The sequence below is a fragment of the Protopterus annectens genome, chromosome 10.part0, assembly GCF_019279795.1.
Source record: "Protopterus annectens isolate FY-2018-M chromosome 10.part0, PAN1.0, whole genome shotgun sequence".
Taxonomy (NCBI): domain Eukaryota; kingdom Metazoa; phylum Chordata; order Ceratodontiformes; family Protopteridae; genus Protopterus; species Protopterus annectens.
The window spans coordinates 923,541,510-923,561,531 of NC_056744.1; the positions used below are offsets into that span (position 1 = coordinate 923,541,510).

At 37.9% G+C, this 20,022-nt stretch overlaps 1 protein-coding gene across 1 annotated transcript in view; it reads right to left on the bottom strand.

Moving 5' to 3' along the window:
* Positions 1 to 2,052: 2,052 nt before the first annotated feature.
* Positions 2,053 to 20,022, bottom strand: part of DPYD (dihydropyrimidine dehydrogenase) — a 4,342,678-nt gene continuing 4,324,708 nt past the window's right edge. The window contains exon 23 of the mRNA XM_044085707.1: positions 2,053 to 3,591. Coding sequence (XP_043941642.1) covers positions 3,421 to 3,591 — 171 coding nt within the window. The 3' untranslated portion in view covers positions 2,053 to 3,420. The remainder of the gene's footprint in view (positions 3,592 to 20,022) is intronic.

Here is a 20,022-nt window from a genome sequence, read left to right on the forward strand (position 1 = left end):
AATTGTGGAAGGTTGGCATACTGTTGAAGGTGAATATGTCATAAAGTGAATGAATGTATGCGCTTTATTTAAAATTTTCATTATCTCCACCTCCACACAGCACCCTAGTTCAGACATATTTTTTTTAATACAGTTTTCTTTCTTTTCCCAACAGTTTTAATATTACCAGGAAAATGGTACGTGAATTTATGAAATGCCCTCTTCTACTTTAATAACCTTATTAGCATACTATATGGGCAGAAAGATTGCACTCCGAGCTTCAGCTGAATTCAGCAGCTCTCTGCATTTTTAGGGCTCTGTCTTGTTATACAATCAATCAGAATTTACACTGCACATTCTGATTTCTGTCACATGGTGAATGCCTGTCGTATCACATCGCAAGACAGCCATAGAAGAGCACCATGCATTTCATGAATTTTGTAAGATTTTTGCCCTTCTCCTATGTTTATCAGATATCAAACCTCCAGTCCCTCAGGCATTGTACTGTCCAAACTGGGCTGCAATACAGCAGCCATGATGATGCATTGTGATTTGCAGCCATAACAGAAATGAGAACAGGTTTTGTTGGCAGCTTTACCCCACTCTTGGTGGTGACATAACCATTTCTGTCACTTGCAAAGGATGACTATGTCCCTCACTTCCAAGCATCACTGTTCCCCCACATGTGCACAGAATGGTTATTGCCAACACTGGTTTTGGAAGTTCACTCCCATGTCTTCAATTACTGGATCCCTGGATCATGAGGAAACTCCTCTCTTCAGCTAAGTTTATGTCATTGAAGCAGCAACATGGGCTGGGTGAGAATCACTGCTAATTCCGCCAAGCATGGGCAGACCCATCCTCCTTGCCTATGCTGTGAAATGTACAATACACTATCAAACTGAAGTCAGGAAGGCTGCAGTCAGAGCTTTAACCCTCTGCTCCACCTGTACAAGTTATGTCATTCATATTTTGTCTGACACACTCCTCTACCCAACCTGCTCAGGCTATGTCATTCATATTTTGGATGACACTTCCCCTATTCCACCTGCACAGGCTATGTCATTCATATTTTGGGTGACAAACCTCTCTACTCCATATACACAGGTTATGTCATTCATATTTTGGTTGAGACATTTCTCTACTCCACCTCTGCAGGCTATGTCAATCATATCTTCCCCTATTCTACCTGCACAGGTTATGTCATTCCTATTTTGGCTAACACACCTCTGTACTCCACCTGTGCAGGCAATGTCATTCATGTTTTTGATGACACATTCCCACCTGTGCAGGCTATGTCATTCATATTTTGGCTAACATTTCCCTCTACTACACCTGTGCAGGTTATGTTATTCCTATTTTGGCTAACATTTCCCTCTACTACACCTGTGCAGGCTATGTCATTCATATTTTGACTGACACACCCCTCTATTCTACCTGTGCATGCTATGTCATTCATAGTTTGGCTAACATTTCCCTCTACTACACCTGTGCAGGCTACATCATTCATATTTTGGCTGACACCTCTGTATTCATTCTTATTTTAAGACACCCCTCTACTCTGCCTGTGCAGGCTGTGTCATTCATATTTTGGTCCCTCATTCTGACAAATTCTCTGAATGAGGGACCAATGCTGTGAAATTAAGGAAGAAAAATGCAAATATGGTGCAAATAATAATTTTACTTTAATCAGTGCAATTCTGCATTCCTGTTTAATGTTGAGAATTAGAAACCAAATTACCATTAAGTCAGTACAAAACCTGAATGAAAAAATGTCTGAAAATGTTCATTGTTTCAGTATTACATTTGCACACAAACAAACTGGCAAGCAACTTTAAAGTTAGCAAATCAGATGTCCATATTGGATAGATGCATTCAATTTGTTTACCAACATATTTGAACTCGTTTCAAATCAATGCCTTATATTTCTTGGCATGGTTTCTTTATCAGGTTACTGCTGTGTTAATAAAAAAAACAGTTTGAAAAATACATGTAATATAATGTAACAACATAATATTCTGTTTGTAAAATGAGAAATATTAAGAGAAAAATAAACTACACCAAATGTTTAAATGTGATTAGTAATTATTTATTGTTATACAAATATGCACAGTAGCTGAAGAGAAGCAACAGGAATATTAAGAAAAAAGCACACTAAGACCTTTGAAAATCCATGGCTACAGTTCATGGGGTAATTGGCTGACTGGCTACTTCATAAATTATCACTCTGACATGTCTAATGCACTCATATCCATACACTATAAAATAGATAGTTTCACTGAGCAATGAATTTGTATGAGGAAGCCCCTACTGTGAATGAAAAATAGGTTTACGTTAAAACCCTGTTTAGCAACACTGGTGAATCTATATTTCATCTTGGCTATGATAGCTCTCTACATAACCAGAGCAATAAAGAAATACAGACCAGTGAAGAGAAACTGTCTAGCAAATTACCTTACATATAGAACCCATAAGCTCTACAGTGAAGGCAAGCACAGATGAAGGAATAAGGTACTTTTGAATCCTGATTGTTACAATATTCTAAATACTATAATTCAGTGTTACAATACTCAAAGCAGTATATTACTTTTGGTTAAGGTTTAAAATACCACTCATAAATGTTTTATTGGATATGCTGCACATTACAGAAATATCTGACTACTGCACTTATTATATGATTATTACACTTTATTTCTTAAAATAAATGCCCTGACTGCAGGTGCTCAACACAAAGCAGCTTAGTGTATCGCTTCTACAGTTGCCCTTTATCACATCATAACAGAAGTATTGGACATGCATACAGATTTCTTAAACTGCTGTGATAAAATGAACATTTCTCAAAGATTTATCAACTTTATACGTTGTTTCTGCTTGTCTTAGATAAAAAATGCTGTGCTGTTTCCATCAGTATATTCTTTTAGACAAAATAGATGATATTTTAATCAGCAACATGTTCAAAACCTGGACATAAAAATAATAATTTTTCACTTTATTGCTTTTTTCCCCCTTTAGTCAGTCAAACAGTTTAATTACAAAGCCCTTCAACATGAGGTATTGCATAGTTTTGGAAGCATTAATGCTTCGTTATCAGATTCGAATGCAACAAGCTGCAGTTAATTTGTACAATACCTGAAACTTGGGAAAAATTGTATAACAGCTCACAGTTTAGGAATTTAGGTGTAGATTGTTCTGTCTACTATCCAACTCTGTTATTAACTCTAACACACATACTGCTTCCTTTGTGTTGGAAAATGATTTTACTATTTGTGCTCATATTCAATTATTTCTAGGTATTCACCTTGAGAATCTATGGCCATTACTACCCAGATTAATTATTCTTTTTTTCTAAATAAAGGGTAATTTTCACATGCTGCAATTACTGAGTAAAATCAACACTTGAGGCAAGTGTAAGGCTCTCATTAATGTGCTGAACTGGTCACCTTAACACACAGGATTCACAGCTAGTGGCAGGCCTCTCTTTGGTTCATAAGGTGTTGTCCTGGTAACCATTTTGATGCAGTCAATAATAGGGCACACACTTAGACACAGAGTGCAGCCAGTGCAGCTGTCATTAACAGTAGGAATGTGGGTAACAGGATCAAATTTTATAGCCTGTAATAAAAGGAGATATCATTATTATTTTGTAAATGCAAAAGGTACATAATATTTCAGATGTCAGATATTTCTGTTTCTCTATTTGCAACAGAAAAAGGAAAGAAAATAAACTTATATTTTTTTCACAGTTTATAACACATATTAATATAAAAAAACACACACACACAAATCAGTGCAGAATCTTTCTATGGCATTTAATATATAATAACCAATATTCCCCTTCCTGTACTCTTTACAAAATTAAAGATGCTTTATAATTAGTTTGTAACTAGCACACATATTTTCCACTTTGCAGATTTTAGGAGGCCCTAATCACTCTTTGAGAAAATATGAAGTCTAAAATGCAACATGTCTAATGTATTATGCTGCCAAGCTTTCACACTTTACAGAAGATATATTTAGCTGCTTGTACAGCCCCCCCCCCCATATCTAATTAAATGCGTGTTGGCTTGTCATTACATGCTGGTGCATGCAGATTTTTGGGGGACTTGTCTGGTTAGCATTTCTGGAAGTGACAGTGTGGAAAAAAATCTTTATTTTCTACTGTGTCCTGCTGCCTGTATGCAGCAAAGTTGCTGACAGATGTGTTCCCTTGAAATGGATTGCCTGGGCCAACTTCTAACTACTGGTTCTTGTTTATGTTTGGATACCTGTGTAACAGAGCAATCTCTACGTAAATATTTTTAGTATACCTTAGCACCTGCATCCACTATAGCAGATCATAACCCTACTTTTTTGTTATCTTTAATTGTTATAATGACGTGTCTCCTAGTGGATATTGGCTATATAGCCACAGCCTTGTTCTACTTGTACCTAACAGATTTATAGACAAACAGGACAGTACATCTTGTAGTTTGCGCTGCATGGCATTTGCACAGTGACACCTAGGGGCTTCCTGCACAGTTACGTGAGGACAGACATAGAAAATGAAAGTCTAAAGGAATCACAAGGAATGATACACCAGCATTACAAAGTCTGAATTCTTGTCAAAGGATTTTGCAGCCATTCAGTATCTGTTCCTGAAGACAGAATTAGTAATTCCTGCTGTTTTATTTAAAGAAAATGAAAAATAAAATTTCTACTTTAAGATTTATAGAAAATGCTAAAACGTTAGTATGTGTGAACTTAATGTATTTTTTTTTATATCTCATTGATTTATTCTTAAGTGATTTGCCATACTATGGGCTGAAAGTACTCCTGTGTTACTATCACAGTGACTTTAATTTAATTTCAGAGGACAGTTTTAATCTGTGAAATCCCATACAAATAAACAACAATCCATGCAAGCATCATTCAGTGCTGGAGAAACAATGTCATTATTTTATTATAAAATGATTTTCACTGAAATTAGCATAGATACAGGTTCCCTGTCAGTCAAGAATGCACCTATATAATTATAGTAGTTGTCTTCATTTTAATACGAAAATCCATCCTCCCACAACTAAAACACCCATCACTACATCGCAACGCTATGCAGTAAGCAGGCAATTGAAGAGCAGTTTTGATATTCACTGAAATTCCATTACAAAAACAACTCTACTTTTCTGTTTACTTAAAAAATTCTTGATATTTGACATGATTACAAACTGTACATGAAACAGACTCAACTATCTGGATGCCCCATTTAATGCTGACATCCATTATTTGCCAACATTTGATATCAGAATGCGTCTGGACTCATAAGCTGTAGCAATGAAAAAAAAATAAAATAAACAATTAGCAAATCATTGCAATGGCAGGTGTAACCTGTTAACCTGAGCAGATAAGACTGGAACTGATATTATACTGTGGTATGTTAATGAAAATGAACACAGATGCCAGGGAGCATGCTCTTATGTTGATGTGAGCTAGCTGGATGGATACACTTTGAAGACAATCTGAATGAGTTATAGTACATACTACGAGCTGATCTCAAGTATCTTGGGGCTATTCATGGTGCCACGCCTATTTAAAATACAGGTACAAACAAAAAACAAAGCTGGAACTTCTGATGAACCTCACTGGAGTTTCTCAGCAGTTAATAGTGGCAAAGAAGTTGGTGGAGTGCAGTTCTTCTGATTCTGTAGATCAATGTGCTTCCAATGTACACAGCAACCAAAACATACGGCTATCTGTACAGCACATTGTCAAATAATGGAGGCTAGTTTTACATGAAAGGTACTTGCCTCTAAGACCCAAACAATACTGCCTGTCATTGATGTTTTAGTCATACAGACTGTGCTTAAAAAAAAAAAAAAAAAAGGCATTTCAGAAAGTTTTGCATCACATTGACAACAGACTTAAACTTTATACTTTTGTCAGAGATGACAGTTATAGTAAGAAAAAAATCTCTACCATAACTTTCAAGAAAAAGAAATGCAGTGGAATTTATTACCTAAAACTTTTAGAAACCTATTATAAAGGGCAGGTACCAATGAAAAGGTTAGGCTTTACATCTATTTAATGACTATTCTGCTGCAGTCGATATCTACCCATATAAAGCACTTGACATAACGATACAGTCAAGCTTTACTGAACTAATTATGCAGTTGTGTTATAGCCAGGCCACTGTATCAAATAAATGCTGCACAGAATGTCTTTTTATGAACATAGCTTGAAAAGGAATGGCTTTGCATTCCTTTATTAGTACAACAATTTTCTGAATGTCATTCTGTAAAGAGGCAGCAATTCTATGTTTATTCTATAATCCCTACAGAGTAGACAGTCGACTGACTGTAGCCATTTGTTTCCTGACTGCCTGTAATATTGCAAGTTAATGTCGTTATTTAATGAGTAAGACTGTGTGAAGCTAGGAAGCAGTTTAAAAGCTGAGTATGCCTCACTTTCTGGCATATGATGCTTTGGATGTGCTGGGGGTAGGACAGAAGAAACTGGCGTGCAGCAAATGACAAAAGCATGATTCCAGGAATGCAATGGCCTAGGTCATCTCATTTCATTACTTAGAATGGGGCCGAGCCTATACCATTCACGTTAATGCTCAATATCAGAAGAGAAGAGATGGAACGATTTTCACATCTATTTTCACATCTCATTCTCATAATGAGAATCTGAAAGCAGCACTGAGACGGAAGAATACCGGGAGTCAAAAGGTGTTTTCTTTTGCCACATCTGGGCACCTACTATCCAGGCACTTTTTTTTTTTGTATTTCAGAGAATATCATAAAAGATGTAAAAGGAGACTTATGCTGAACAGAAATGCACCATCCAAGATGAAAAAAGTTGCCAGTACAGTGAATGAGCCAAATGTATTGAAAAGAAAAGTAACTATATAAATATATAAATATATATATATATATATATATATATATATATATATATATGGATCATTATAATTTCGCCGACAGTTCAAATCTCCGAAAACGATTTGAATTGCCGAAAAAGTAATAAAACCACAGAAAAGTTTACCTGTACGTTTGTGCAGGGGGGCAAGCCCCCCTACACTCCCTACAACTTAAATATACCAACTCCTTGATTGCACTACAGTGAGGAAAATGGCTAATCCCAGATTCCACACTGTACGGTGATCCCAATACACAATTGTCGGCAATTCGAATCTTCAAAGATAGGGTCTCTGGCATATCGTCTTTGGAGATTTGAACTTTCAACAATGTGATAGGGAGCCATTTATATATACGATATAAATATATATATATGTATATGTATATGTATATATATATATGTATATATCTATATTTATATATATATATATATATATATACATATATATATATATACATATATATATATATATATATATATATACATATATATATATATATATATACATATATATATATATATATATATATATATATATATATATATATATATTTTTTTTTTTACCAAGCTGAAATGTAAGAAATCAATCTAGTTTCAGAAAGAAGTGAATTCTAATTTTACTCCTAAATTCAGCAATGTTGTTCTTCCTCCAGCTATGCCCTGGTTGTTGTTCATGTCACTCATGGAGGAGGTTCATACGAAGCACAACTGCTGCATGAATAGAAAAGAAGAGAAAACTGCTGTCTCTGATTTTTTTTTAACATGGTGTGTGGTCTCCAGGCTTCATCTTGTTTCTGTTTCATGTTTTTCACACGTTGAAACTCACACAGTGCTTTTCAGCATAACCCTTCAGAAGTACTATGGTGCCCTTATCTTATGAGTTCTCCCAAAAGTAAGATTCACTCTTTGTCCTGTAGGCGATAAAGCTCATTTTTTTTTTTTTACATTTCTAAACTAAAACTACACCCTGCATAGGTTTTGTTATAAAATTATGCTCGGTCTGTGCACCTACCTAGAGATACTACCATCTATCATATGTTTGCATAAACATGAGCCCAGACTAGTAAAACTGTATAATATGCCCTGTAGTTAACATTATTAGATTTACACAAAAAGAAAAAACGAGAAAAATCATCAGCTCATCTCAAATCTTTGCAAGCTGCCTGCAGCTAAGTCAGAACTGTAACATTGCCAGATATGTTCTGCATCAGCGAAACACCACGGCAGAGCTGCGGAGATGTGGTTGCTGGCAGGTATTTGTGAAGATATGTTTCTTGCAAAGCCAATAATATTCAGTGGTATGTAGTCATGGTTATGGCAGTAGTTCCAGAATGAAGGTCGTTTCATTCCAAAAGTAAAATAAATGTTAAATATTAAAGATCAGCGAGTTTTATGTACAAGTGATTACACATATAAGGAAATGTACTGAGCCTACCAGGCTGGTAAACTGTGGAGTGAGATTCTAGGGAAACTATTACTGAAGCCTCGGGTGGAAAGGTTAAAAGAAGATATGCATACTTTTTTTAAATAAATCTTTATAAACATGAATTTTTGTCTCATATTGACAAAACACAGAAAAACAAAAATACAACTATAAAAATAATTATAGAAAAGACTGTGCATAAATGGATTGGTGTGGATATTTAAACATGCTTATACACAGAAATGTTTCTACAAGCATAATGAGTTCACTATTAGAGAAGAGTATGGAAGGTTAAGCTGAACAGGTAAAACCCTTTTAGAAGTCTTAAAGATAAAGCTAGGGTGGCCTGAGATGCTGGTTTGCTAAGTTATCAGAGACATTTGTATACCATCTTGCTATTTTTTCCTTGATTGGGAACACTGTTTTCAACAAAGACATTTTCAAATTATGCTCTGATATCTAGGGTACATTCTCTCTACAAAGCTATTACATTAAAACGTTAATCAGTTATCTTCTAATCAAATGGGTTTGTGTCTGTTTTTCCCCTTAGTTCAATGAGCTCAAATTGAGTAGCAAAAATACTTCACTGATATGCATTACAAGTACAGCCTGGCACTGCTAAGCATACCTCTGCTATCCTCCTTTATTATTTACCAAAATCCTTCCCCCTTAATATCCCACAATACCCCACATTATGGAATGAACATACGTCCCCATGAAAAAACATAAAAGAAAAATAGGGCAAACTTTTCAGTGAACAGAAATGCAGCCTTTGTTGTAACAGAAAAGCATTAGATTGTTAAATGGCAATGAACTGAATATGAAAAAGTAATGAAAACTTACAGAAACCATTAAAGATACTAGGTTATACACACACAGATAGATAGATAGATACTCAGACATACATGGAAGAGATTACTTTGGTCGAAACTTTGAAATGTGAACATCTGTTGATTGTCACACTTCAGCTGTCAAAGCAGATGACTGACAACTGTGCAAGACTGACAGTCTTTGGGGCTGGGAAATATGCCCCTTCTCCAGGGATTGTGCAAACTTGGAATTAGTATATGTAATTATTAGGCGGTAATGGGGGTGTATCCCCCTGCAAAAAACAATGCGTTTGTCTTTTGTTTTTTTAACTCCTAGCCTCCCAACCTAACCATCTGTTTTGATGAACCTCCATCTAACCCAGTCTGCCCTCCCATCTCTACTGTATCCAACAATTCTGCTTGATCTCTATTTTACTGCAATAGTGGCTGCAAATCCTCAGCTGGACTTCAAACAAGAGCCTCGGTACCTAACCATCTGTGTAGGTGCCAGCCTACAGCTATATAATGTTATATATATTTTTTCTTCCTTTTGTAATGCAACTGTGGTATAATTAGTGGCTTGCACACTTGCTTGATCTCTATTTTACTGCAATACTGGCTGCAAATCCTCGGCTGGACTTCAAACAAGAGCCTCGGTACCTAACCATCTGTGTAGATGCTGTTATATATATTTTTTCTTCCTTTTGTAATGCAACTGTGGTATAATTAGTGGCTTGCACACTTGCGGACCCTCCGAGGTTGTCTTTACTCCCTGCTCTGTCTCCATTTTTTAAGTAAAGTGTTATTCCTATTAAGAATCACTAGATGGTATAGATGCCTATGTAAAGCCAAAACTCACTGCATAATTTCCCCTTGTAAGGACTAAAACATAGTTATATCCCAGCACAGATAACTCCTAGTGAACTCACTCCCATCCCCTATATTTATATGTATTACCGACTTAGCAACTCAGGAGTGTAAGTCCCCCCTTACAAGATTGTCTTGCAGCCCAATATATCACAACTTACCTGTTATCCTGTACCTGACTAATTGTTTCTTCTTTTTTTGAGCTCGGGCTCACTCGGCTTCCCTACCCTACACCCGTTCCCACCTACCCCCACATCAATTACATTTATAGCTTTCCTCAACCCCACCTCTCCATCCATCCTCCAATCAGTGGCCTCCACCTCCACACTCCTCCCACCAATCACATCAATCCATCATACACACACACTACTCCACTAGCTGTACCCTCTCCTCCCCATTCTCCCTAAACCCATTCCTCTCTCCTCCCACACTCGCACCACTCCTCCAACCCCAACTCCCACCTCTTACTACAACCCTCCCTGATAACCCAGGAGTATTAGTCTCTTCCTTGTCTCTCCAATCCCTCCATCTTACTATATCTCTCCCAACCTCACTCACAAACCACAACTGTTACCACAACCTCTTTTATTTTAACTTTACTTAGCTATGTCTCTTACACTAAATAGCTTTATTTTTACACTTACTATCTTCTTAACTATTCTTCTACAATTATCATCCTATCACACATATTACACACCTCTCACTCCATCCCCTAACACATTAATCCATACACACAACCCCGCAGCTACTCTGCCATCTGCTCCACACTCTATAGTACAGACTTAATACTACTAAAGAAACCAATCATCCTCTCCACAAACCACAACCAGCCTTATAAGCACAACTCTAAGTACTTCCAATACCTAAAAAAGAAACCTCCACCCACCTACTTCCCTGCTCTCAGTAAACTAGTCCTTTGTGGGGACATACATCCCAACCTGGCCCATTTCCTCCCTCTTCTAACAGCTCCAACTCCACAAAATCCCTAAACCCCACCACAATTAATCACCAAAGCATTAAAAACAAAATTCCTCAACTACACGCATGGCTAAATCAACATAAAACAGACTTTACTGCTATCACTGAAACCTGGCTAAAACCATCCATCAAAGTTTCTGAATTTCTACCCCCAAACTACTCCTGCCTTAGAACTGATAGACTACATAAAAAAGGTGGTGGCATTGCCTTAGTATCCCCTAGCTCCTTTACAGTTATCCTATATTCTAAGCCAATTCCCCACTTCTCCACAGCAGAGCTACTAGTAATCTTCCTAAAACTTAACAACTGCAAAACCCTTTGCATAACAGTTATATACATTCCTCCAAGCAATAATATTCCCATTCTTAAAGAAATTCTTGCCTGGACAACAACCAGCATACAAAATGTAACCATCATCCTAGTTGACATCAATATTAACTGGCTAGATATATCCACTAAACACTCCTCTATGGATATTAACCTTCACATCTATACTCAGCTAATCTCTGATATTACAAGACCCAATACCAAGGAAAACAAAGGCTTGATCATGGACTGGATCTTGGTCTCTGACCCAAAAAAACTTACTACCTCAGAGACTTTCACAAATAGTATCAGTGATCACTCTCCAGCTTTCATAATACATAAGCCCACCTCCATACCAAACTTACACCAATATAGATACAGCAGAGATCTATCCCATTTCTCCCCAAATACCTTCAGTGACATCCTGCAAAAAAATAACTGGAGCCCACTAAAATTTCTTCCACTCAACAAAGCTGTAGAATTCTTTCATTTTTAATCTAATTCTTCATTTCTTGGGATCCTAAACAGTCTTTCCCCACTCCGGTTAAAAATGATCAAGTCAAAACATGCAATTTGGTTCACAAGGTCCACAAAGCAAGTGATGTCCTCTAGGGATAAAGCCTGGAAAGCCTACCAGAAAAAGAAAACATTATCTATCCTCAATCAATATAAACAATTTCGCAAGCAGGCTAAATGTCTAGTTATTAAAAACAAAAAAGAATACTTCCAGGGTATCCAAGAACAACATAAACTAAACCCCAAGAATTTTTGGGGAGCAATCAACTCCCTACTACATCCTGGAACTAACAACAACCCATGCCCAAACCCAGAAAAAACACCTTCTGAAATAGCCTCCCTCTTTAACACTTACTTTATTAACACCATAAACTAACTTAATACCACCTTCCCACCTATTAAGGCTGACCTACCAGGTGCTCCATCTCTGGACTCCCCTACAAATCCACTACATTCTTTCAAACTAATACCCATTCCCACCTCCACTATCAAAAAGCTTCTTCACAAACTCAAACCCTGTACCAATGCCCCTGATAACTTATCCACACAATACTTACAAACCTCAGCCTCCTCTATTGCATATCCCATTAGCATCCTCCTAAACAGGTCCATTCAGGAATCCTGCATACTCGATATCTGGAAAAAAGCATTCATCCTTCCTCTACACAAAGGCAGCAATAACTCTGACATCTCAAATTTCCATCCCATTGCTATTCTCTCCCCAGTCTCCAAAATTCTAGAGAAATGTATCCACACACAGCTCCTCAGTCACCTGATACAACACCAAATCCTCTGTCCCACTCAACACGGCTTCAGGCCTGGACACAACCCCAACTCCTGACATCTCCTCCCAGTTCTATACCTCTATCACATCACTTCCTTCACTCTGCCTACTTACTACTCCCTGTAATTTTAACCCCTCCTTCCCACTCTCTGCCTTTCCATCTCCTACTATACTTACACCGTACTTAATCCCCTCACAGCTATACAACTGCAGATATATTACTTTCATGTGCTACCTGAATACACTGTATGTACCATTCTAAATATCATTCAATCATGTCACTGAAATGTATGCCATTTAATGCTTCTAAATGTCATTGATTGTATTTTTTTTCATTATTGCTTCTATTACCAATTTCATACAATGTAATTGTACTGCATTATTTTTCTCTACTTTTCTTCATATGTAACTATGTGGAGCTTTTCTTCCGGGGCCTCCACTGAAAATAGGCTCTTTCTAGACCAAGTACACTTTCCTGGTTAACAAACGCAATCAATAAATAAATAAATACATAAATAAATAAATAACTTTTCATTTGCATACGATGAGGATTTTCCATGCAAATGTATAGTGGTTTTTCAACATTTGTGATGTTGACCTGTTGTGGTCAACATTATTGACATTTGGGTGTTTCAAGTATGCACACACAAAAACACACATTTTATATATATATTGTTTTTAATAACTAGCCTATATATATATATATATGGATCTACTTCAGATGATCAGAGTTTTAAAACTTTGAATTTCATATGTCCGAGACCGTATGATCGAAGTTTCAAAACTTCAAACACCTGAAAGAAAAAGAAAAACAAAACAAAAAAATTTTCCTGGGCGTTTTTGCAGGGGCAAGACCCCCTTCACCCTCCCACACTCCCTGCTATTTAAATATACCAACTCCGAGATCACACTGCAGCGAGGAAAAGGGAAAATTTCTTGGTCCGTGCTGCATGGAGATCTCCGTTCAGAGCATTCGAAGTTTTAAAACTTCAATCATATGGTCTCGGTCATATGAAATTCAAAGTTTTAAAACTTCGATCATCTGAAGGGGACCTATATATATATATATATATATATACATATATATGTGTATATATATATATATATATATATATATATATATATATATATATATATATATATATATATATACACACAGACACACACACATATATATATATATATATATATATATATATATATATGGGTTCATATGAATCCGTCGACAGCCGAAACATCGACGCTTACCTCATCGACACCAAAGCATCGACCGTTCAGAACATCGACAATCCAGGTAAGCGATTTTCCCCCTTACAGGACCCATGGTAGCACTTAGGACCCATGGTAGCGACTGTTGAGAATTTGCGTTGTCCATAGCATCGCACTAGCGAAACAAGTGCTACCATGGGTCCTGTAAGGAAAATCGCTTACCTGGATTGTCGATGTTCTGAACGTCGATGCTTTGGTGTCGATGAGGTAAGCGTCGATGTTCGACTTCATATGAACCCATATATATATATATATATATATATATATATATATATATATACACACACATACACACACACACACACACACACACACACACACACACACACACAAATATAGACATATATGGATCCCTATCAGATTATCGGAGTTTCAAAACTTTGAAAGTTATATGGTCTGGATCATATGATATAAGTATTGAGACTTCTAATGGTTTGAATGGAGATTGCCCCCCCCTGCAAAAATGTTAAAAATATAATTTTTTTTATTTTTTTATTTTCTTTTTTAATGTTCAAAGTTCCAAAACTTTGAACATATGGTCTCAGCCATATGAATTTCGAAGTTTTGGAACTTCGATACTCCAACATAGATATATATATATATATATATATATATATATATATATATATATAAATATATATATATATATATATATATATATATATATATATATATATATATATATATATATATACCTTCAGTTTGCTGAAAGGCCACTTCCTCGACAAGCATTTCCTTGAGACCAAAACATTGACATTCGCAAACCTGACGTTTCCCGTGAACTAAACCCACTGATGTGGAAGGATGCACCCCCCCAGATCCCCTTATGTGGGGGGCTCTGCCCCACGCACCCCCTTACTAAATATACCAACTCTGAGAATGCACTACTACAGGGGTAAGGGGCAAAGTTCAAGTAGATGGCCAAACAGTTACTTACCACATGGGAAACGTCGGCTTTCCGGATGTCGGTGATCTGAAGTGTCGGTGTTCTGGTCTCGGGAAAATGCATGTTGGGGAAGTGGTCTTTCTCATCAAGTGTACAAACATACAAAAGAAGTGAGTGTCAAACTTGCTTAAGAACAGGCAAGTTCTGTAACTACTTTCTTTTGAAATACTAGTCTTAGGCTTGGAACAATATAGTGCACAATGAAAATAATTATTCAGAATTAACTGGTAGCTGACAAAATAATATGTCAGTGTAACAACTTGGTGGTATTTGATAGGAACAAGGAGATTTTAATGGGATGCTTTTAACAAAAATTACTGCACTATACAAAGAACGCATTCTTAGGTTGAGTACTTGTTCATGGTGACAAGGACAATAACAGAAACAAAATGGCAAGTACAGACACAGGGATAATTGCATCTCAAAACTGGTAGAAGAGATTTGGAACAAACTCCTTGATGAAGTGAAAACATCTAAAATGGAACTTCTTTTTTACTCAAGGGCAGCCTGAATGCATAAAGGGCAGAGCAACTTATAAAGAGTGACATAAATTATGAGAAGAATAGAGGAAGAGTTGACAGTAAGCACATAAGTATCATTTTGCAGAGTCTCTCACCTTAAACTACTCACCAGGCTAACAGATCTTTGATAAAATTGCTTAATAGCGAGTGCAGTGATTTTAGTAACACATTCGTGAGTTTTTATTTTTTTACTGATTCTTGCTGGTGCTAGTAGTATTTTTCCAGGCTAGTTGATTTGTATTGAAATTTGAATACTCAGTAGCAAGTCCACCCACATATTATTCTAAAACCAAACTCCAAGCAGTTATAGTCACCCCTGCGCCCAGAGATATTCCAGTCAGCATCATGGACCAACACTTCCCTAGCCAGCCTGATAGATATGGGCATCTTGAGACAGTGTAAGAATTGTCTCATGCTGTGTGATGATCATCTTTTACTCAAATATAACAGTGTGCGAAGGATTTACATATATAATATCCTTGGAGGCAAAAATCTCACATACCCAGTAAACTCAGACACCAAAATTGTCAGCAGTACACCACCCATCATACTTCTTCAAGGCCATCACAATGGACATAATCCAGCATATATTTAGATTCTAAAGATTAACTTGCCTAAACCTCAAAGACCTCCAAAACACAACACAGGCACAAAGCACACTCAGCATACTAAACATACTTCACCACATAGCACCAGGAGACCCAAAGTCACAGATGTAACCCCATGAGGCAAACATTGACCTAACCAAACATTCTTGTCATAAGTGACTCCACTGTAAGACATACAGATGTGCCTCTTACCAGGATGAGCAAGGAAAGAGTGATGGTTAGTTCCATCTCTGGTGCCAGGATCCATCAGATCATAAATGCCCAAGTCTTTGGACAAATTCAAGTATGATTCTGGCATAGTTTATGCCAGTATCAATGACTAAGGAGTATCTTCCTGTATTATATGACAAGAGACATGATGAAGCTCTCAGACTGTGTGTCCAAACAGGTATGAGCCTAGCACTGAGCAGCATTCTTCTTTCTCCAAGGATGGTGCTGTGATATGAGAAAAAAATAACTGACTTAGTTTTTGGTTTCATTCAAAGGGGACCAATATTTGTCAGCCCACTGCTTCACCTGAGATGGACTGCATCTGTCCACTCTAGGATTTGATTATAGGCAAAGACATTGTCCACCCCCACAGAGCCTTTTCTAGGCAATGCCAACCTGATACACCTACCAACATAACACGCAAAGGAAAATATGAAGGTGTCACTGATCAATGCTAAGAGCCTGAATAAGAAACTCCAATCCCTGCACACCCTTGTCACCCTGGAAAATACTGATGTCTGTGTAGTAACTGAGACATGGTTTAAAACAGAAGAAAGCACTACACCTGTGCAGGGCTATAATGGCTGACATACATTTAGACCATCAACTGTGCAGAGGGAAAAAAAGGTGGAGGTGTATCAATATATATCCAGGACAGACTCACACCAAGACTGGTAAAAGTAGCACGATGCACTAAAGCTTCTTCATGCCTGAATAATCATCAGAAAGGTCCCATGCCATACATTAGATAGCTAGAGAACTCTCTATAACAAAAGAACACCACAATGCCTATCTGCAGGAACTAAAATTACTCAGTATTAAACTCAGTACCATTTTTCTAGGTGATGTAAACTATCCAGCTATAGACTAGGAAACCTACACTGCCACTAGGGCACAAGCACAAAGATTTATGGACTTTGTTAATAAAAATACTACACTTGATCTCAACCCAAAGACTGAGAAGCAATTGCCCTGCAACTATTAATCAGAGTACCCACTAGGAAGAACATCATTTTGACTCTTGTCCTTACTAATATGGCAGCATTTTGAACCATCCCTTGCAGATCTTCATCACTTGTTAGGTCTGACCATAAAGCAGTCTCCTTCAAAATACAAAAAACTGAAACAGAAAACCCTTCCACCCATGGAACCTTTAAAAATTTGTTTAAGACAAACTACCTACTCCTGAGTGATACATTGGCAAGCTTCACATCCCCATCAAACCCAGTTAACTCCATTGAATACACAGAAATGTACACCAGTACTCCATACCAGCTAGGAACAACTGCAATGCAAACCCCAGAAACAAACCCACATGGTGGACCCATATATTATTAACAAGCTTTATAATAAAAAGTAAATAATTTTGACCAAAAGTAAGAAGTGTAATTCCTAGAATGCTAGAGCCCTAGTCACTGAACAATCAACTCAGGAGCTTAATAAAATCCACCAAAGCTAAGTATGAGGCTAAAGTAGCTACCCAAGCAAAAGACAATTACAAGGCATTTTAGTTACATTCAAAATCAAAAAAGTACAACACAGCAATGTGCTCAGTTGATGTGAACTTCGTTATCTATAATGAGGGTGAAGCTAGAGCTAACCTCTTCTTCTTTTTCTTTCCATCCTTAGCATCATTCTCCCAATATAATCAGAATCCTTCCTCAGCACATGTCCAAACCAACACAATCTCACCTCTCTGGCTTTGTCTCCAAACCATCCAACCTAAGCTAACCGTCTAATATACTCATTTCTAATCCTGTCCATCCTCGTCACACCCAATGCAAATATCAACATCTTTAACTCTGCCACCTCCAGCTCTGACTCCTGTCTTTTCGTCAGTGCCACCGTCTCCAACCCATACAACATAGCTGGTCTCACTACCATCTTGTAGACCTTCCCTTTCACTCTTACTGGTATCCGTCTGTCACAAAATCTCTCATGACACTCTTCTCCATCCACTCCACCCTGCCTGCACTCTCTTCTTCACTTTTCTTCTACACTCACCATTACTCTGAACTGTTTATCCTAAGTATTTAAACTCATCCACCTTCACCAACTCTACTCTCTGCATCTTCACCATTCCTCTGTCCTCCCTCTCATTTGCACACATATATTCTGTCTTAGTCCTGCTGACCTTCATTCCTTTCCTCTCTATAGCATATCTCCACTTCTCCAGGGTCTCCTCAATCTATTCCCTACTCTCACCACAAATCACAATGTCATCTGTAAACATCATAGTCCACGGGGACTCTTGTTTGATCTCGTCTGTCAACTTGTCCATCACCATTGCAAATAAGAAAGGACTCAGAGCTGAAACTTGATGTAATCCCACCTCCACCTTGAATGCATCCGTCACTCTTGCCACAGACGTCACCACTGTCGCACTGCCCATGTACATATTCTGTACCACTCTTATATATTTCTCTGCCACTCCCAACTTCCTCATACAATACCACAACTTCTCTCTAGGCATCCTGTCATATGCTTTCTCTAAGTCCACAAAGACACAATGCAACTTCTTCTGACCTTCTCTATGCTTTTCCATCAACACCCTCAGAGCAAACACCACATCTGTAGTGCCCTTTCCTGGTATGAAACCATACTGCTGCTCACTACTCTTTCCTATAACTTCATGCTGTGGCTGATCAGTTTTATCCCTCTGTAGTTACTACAGCTCTGCACATTACCCTTATTCTTAATAATCGCTACCAATACACCACTTCTCCACTCATCAGGCATTCTCTCACATTCCAAGATTTTGTTAAAAAATCTGGTTAAAACACCACTGCCATCTCTTCTAAATACCTCCATGCTTTTACAGACGTGTCATCTGAACCAACGGCCTTTCCATTTTTCATTCTCTTCATATCTGTCCTTACTTCCTCCTTGCTAACCCATTGAACTTCCTGATTCACTATCCCCACATCATCCAACCTTCTCTCTCTCATTCTGTTCATTCATTATCCCCTCAAAGTACTCCTTCCATCTGATCAACACTCTCTCATCACTTGTCAGTACGTTTCCTTCATTATTCTTTATTACTCGAACCTGCTACACATCTTTCCCAACTCAGTCCCTCTAGACAATCAGTACAGGTCCTTTTATCCCTCCTTAGTGTCCAACTTTTCATAAAGCTTGCCATATGCCTTATCCTTAGCCTTCACCATACGCCTCATCTCCTTGTACTCTTGTCTACTTTCTTGATCTCTCAGACAATCCCACTTCTTCTTCTCTAACCTCTTCCTCTGTATACTCTCCTGTACTTCCTCATTCCACCACCAGGTCTCTTTGTCCTTCTTCACCTGTCCAGTTGTCTTCCTTACCACCTCTGCTGTGGCTGCCCAGCTATCTGGTAACTCTTTACTGCCACCCATTGCCTGTCTTCATAGGATCATAGGAGGTTATTAGGCTATTGGCCCTGAGGCCCTTATAAGCCTAGCCAAGAGTTTAGCCCATGCTTAGACAAATCAGCACCCACTGCCCCTGTCCAGCAGGGACACGGGTGGATTCCCAGGGGTGTATTTTCTGTTTCCCATCCAGTTATCCAGGTTGTGCTTAAAAAGGGGTAGAGAGTACTCTGCTTGACGTGGACAGGGAGTCTGTTCTATAGATGGGGGAGTCTCTGGGACACAGATCTGTCCTGCCAGCAAGGTCTGTTGATGTCACAGACCAGGTTGAGGCCACACATGCGAGTTACTCGAGTGGAGCTTGACATGCGGATATGCAGCAGTCCCATCAAGGTGGGGTCTGTGATGACCTAGTATGCCAGACAGAGGTCACCCCTGAGGAGTCTGTATGAAACTGACTAGAGGGGTAAGGATTTTAGCCTATCTGTGTATGGTAGATGTTTAAGACCCTGGATTCTCCTTGTGAGGAACCTCTGTGGTCTCTCCAGCTGCTGCATGTGCTTTG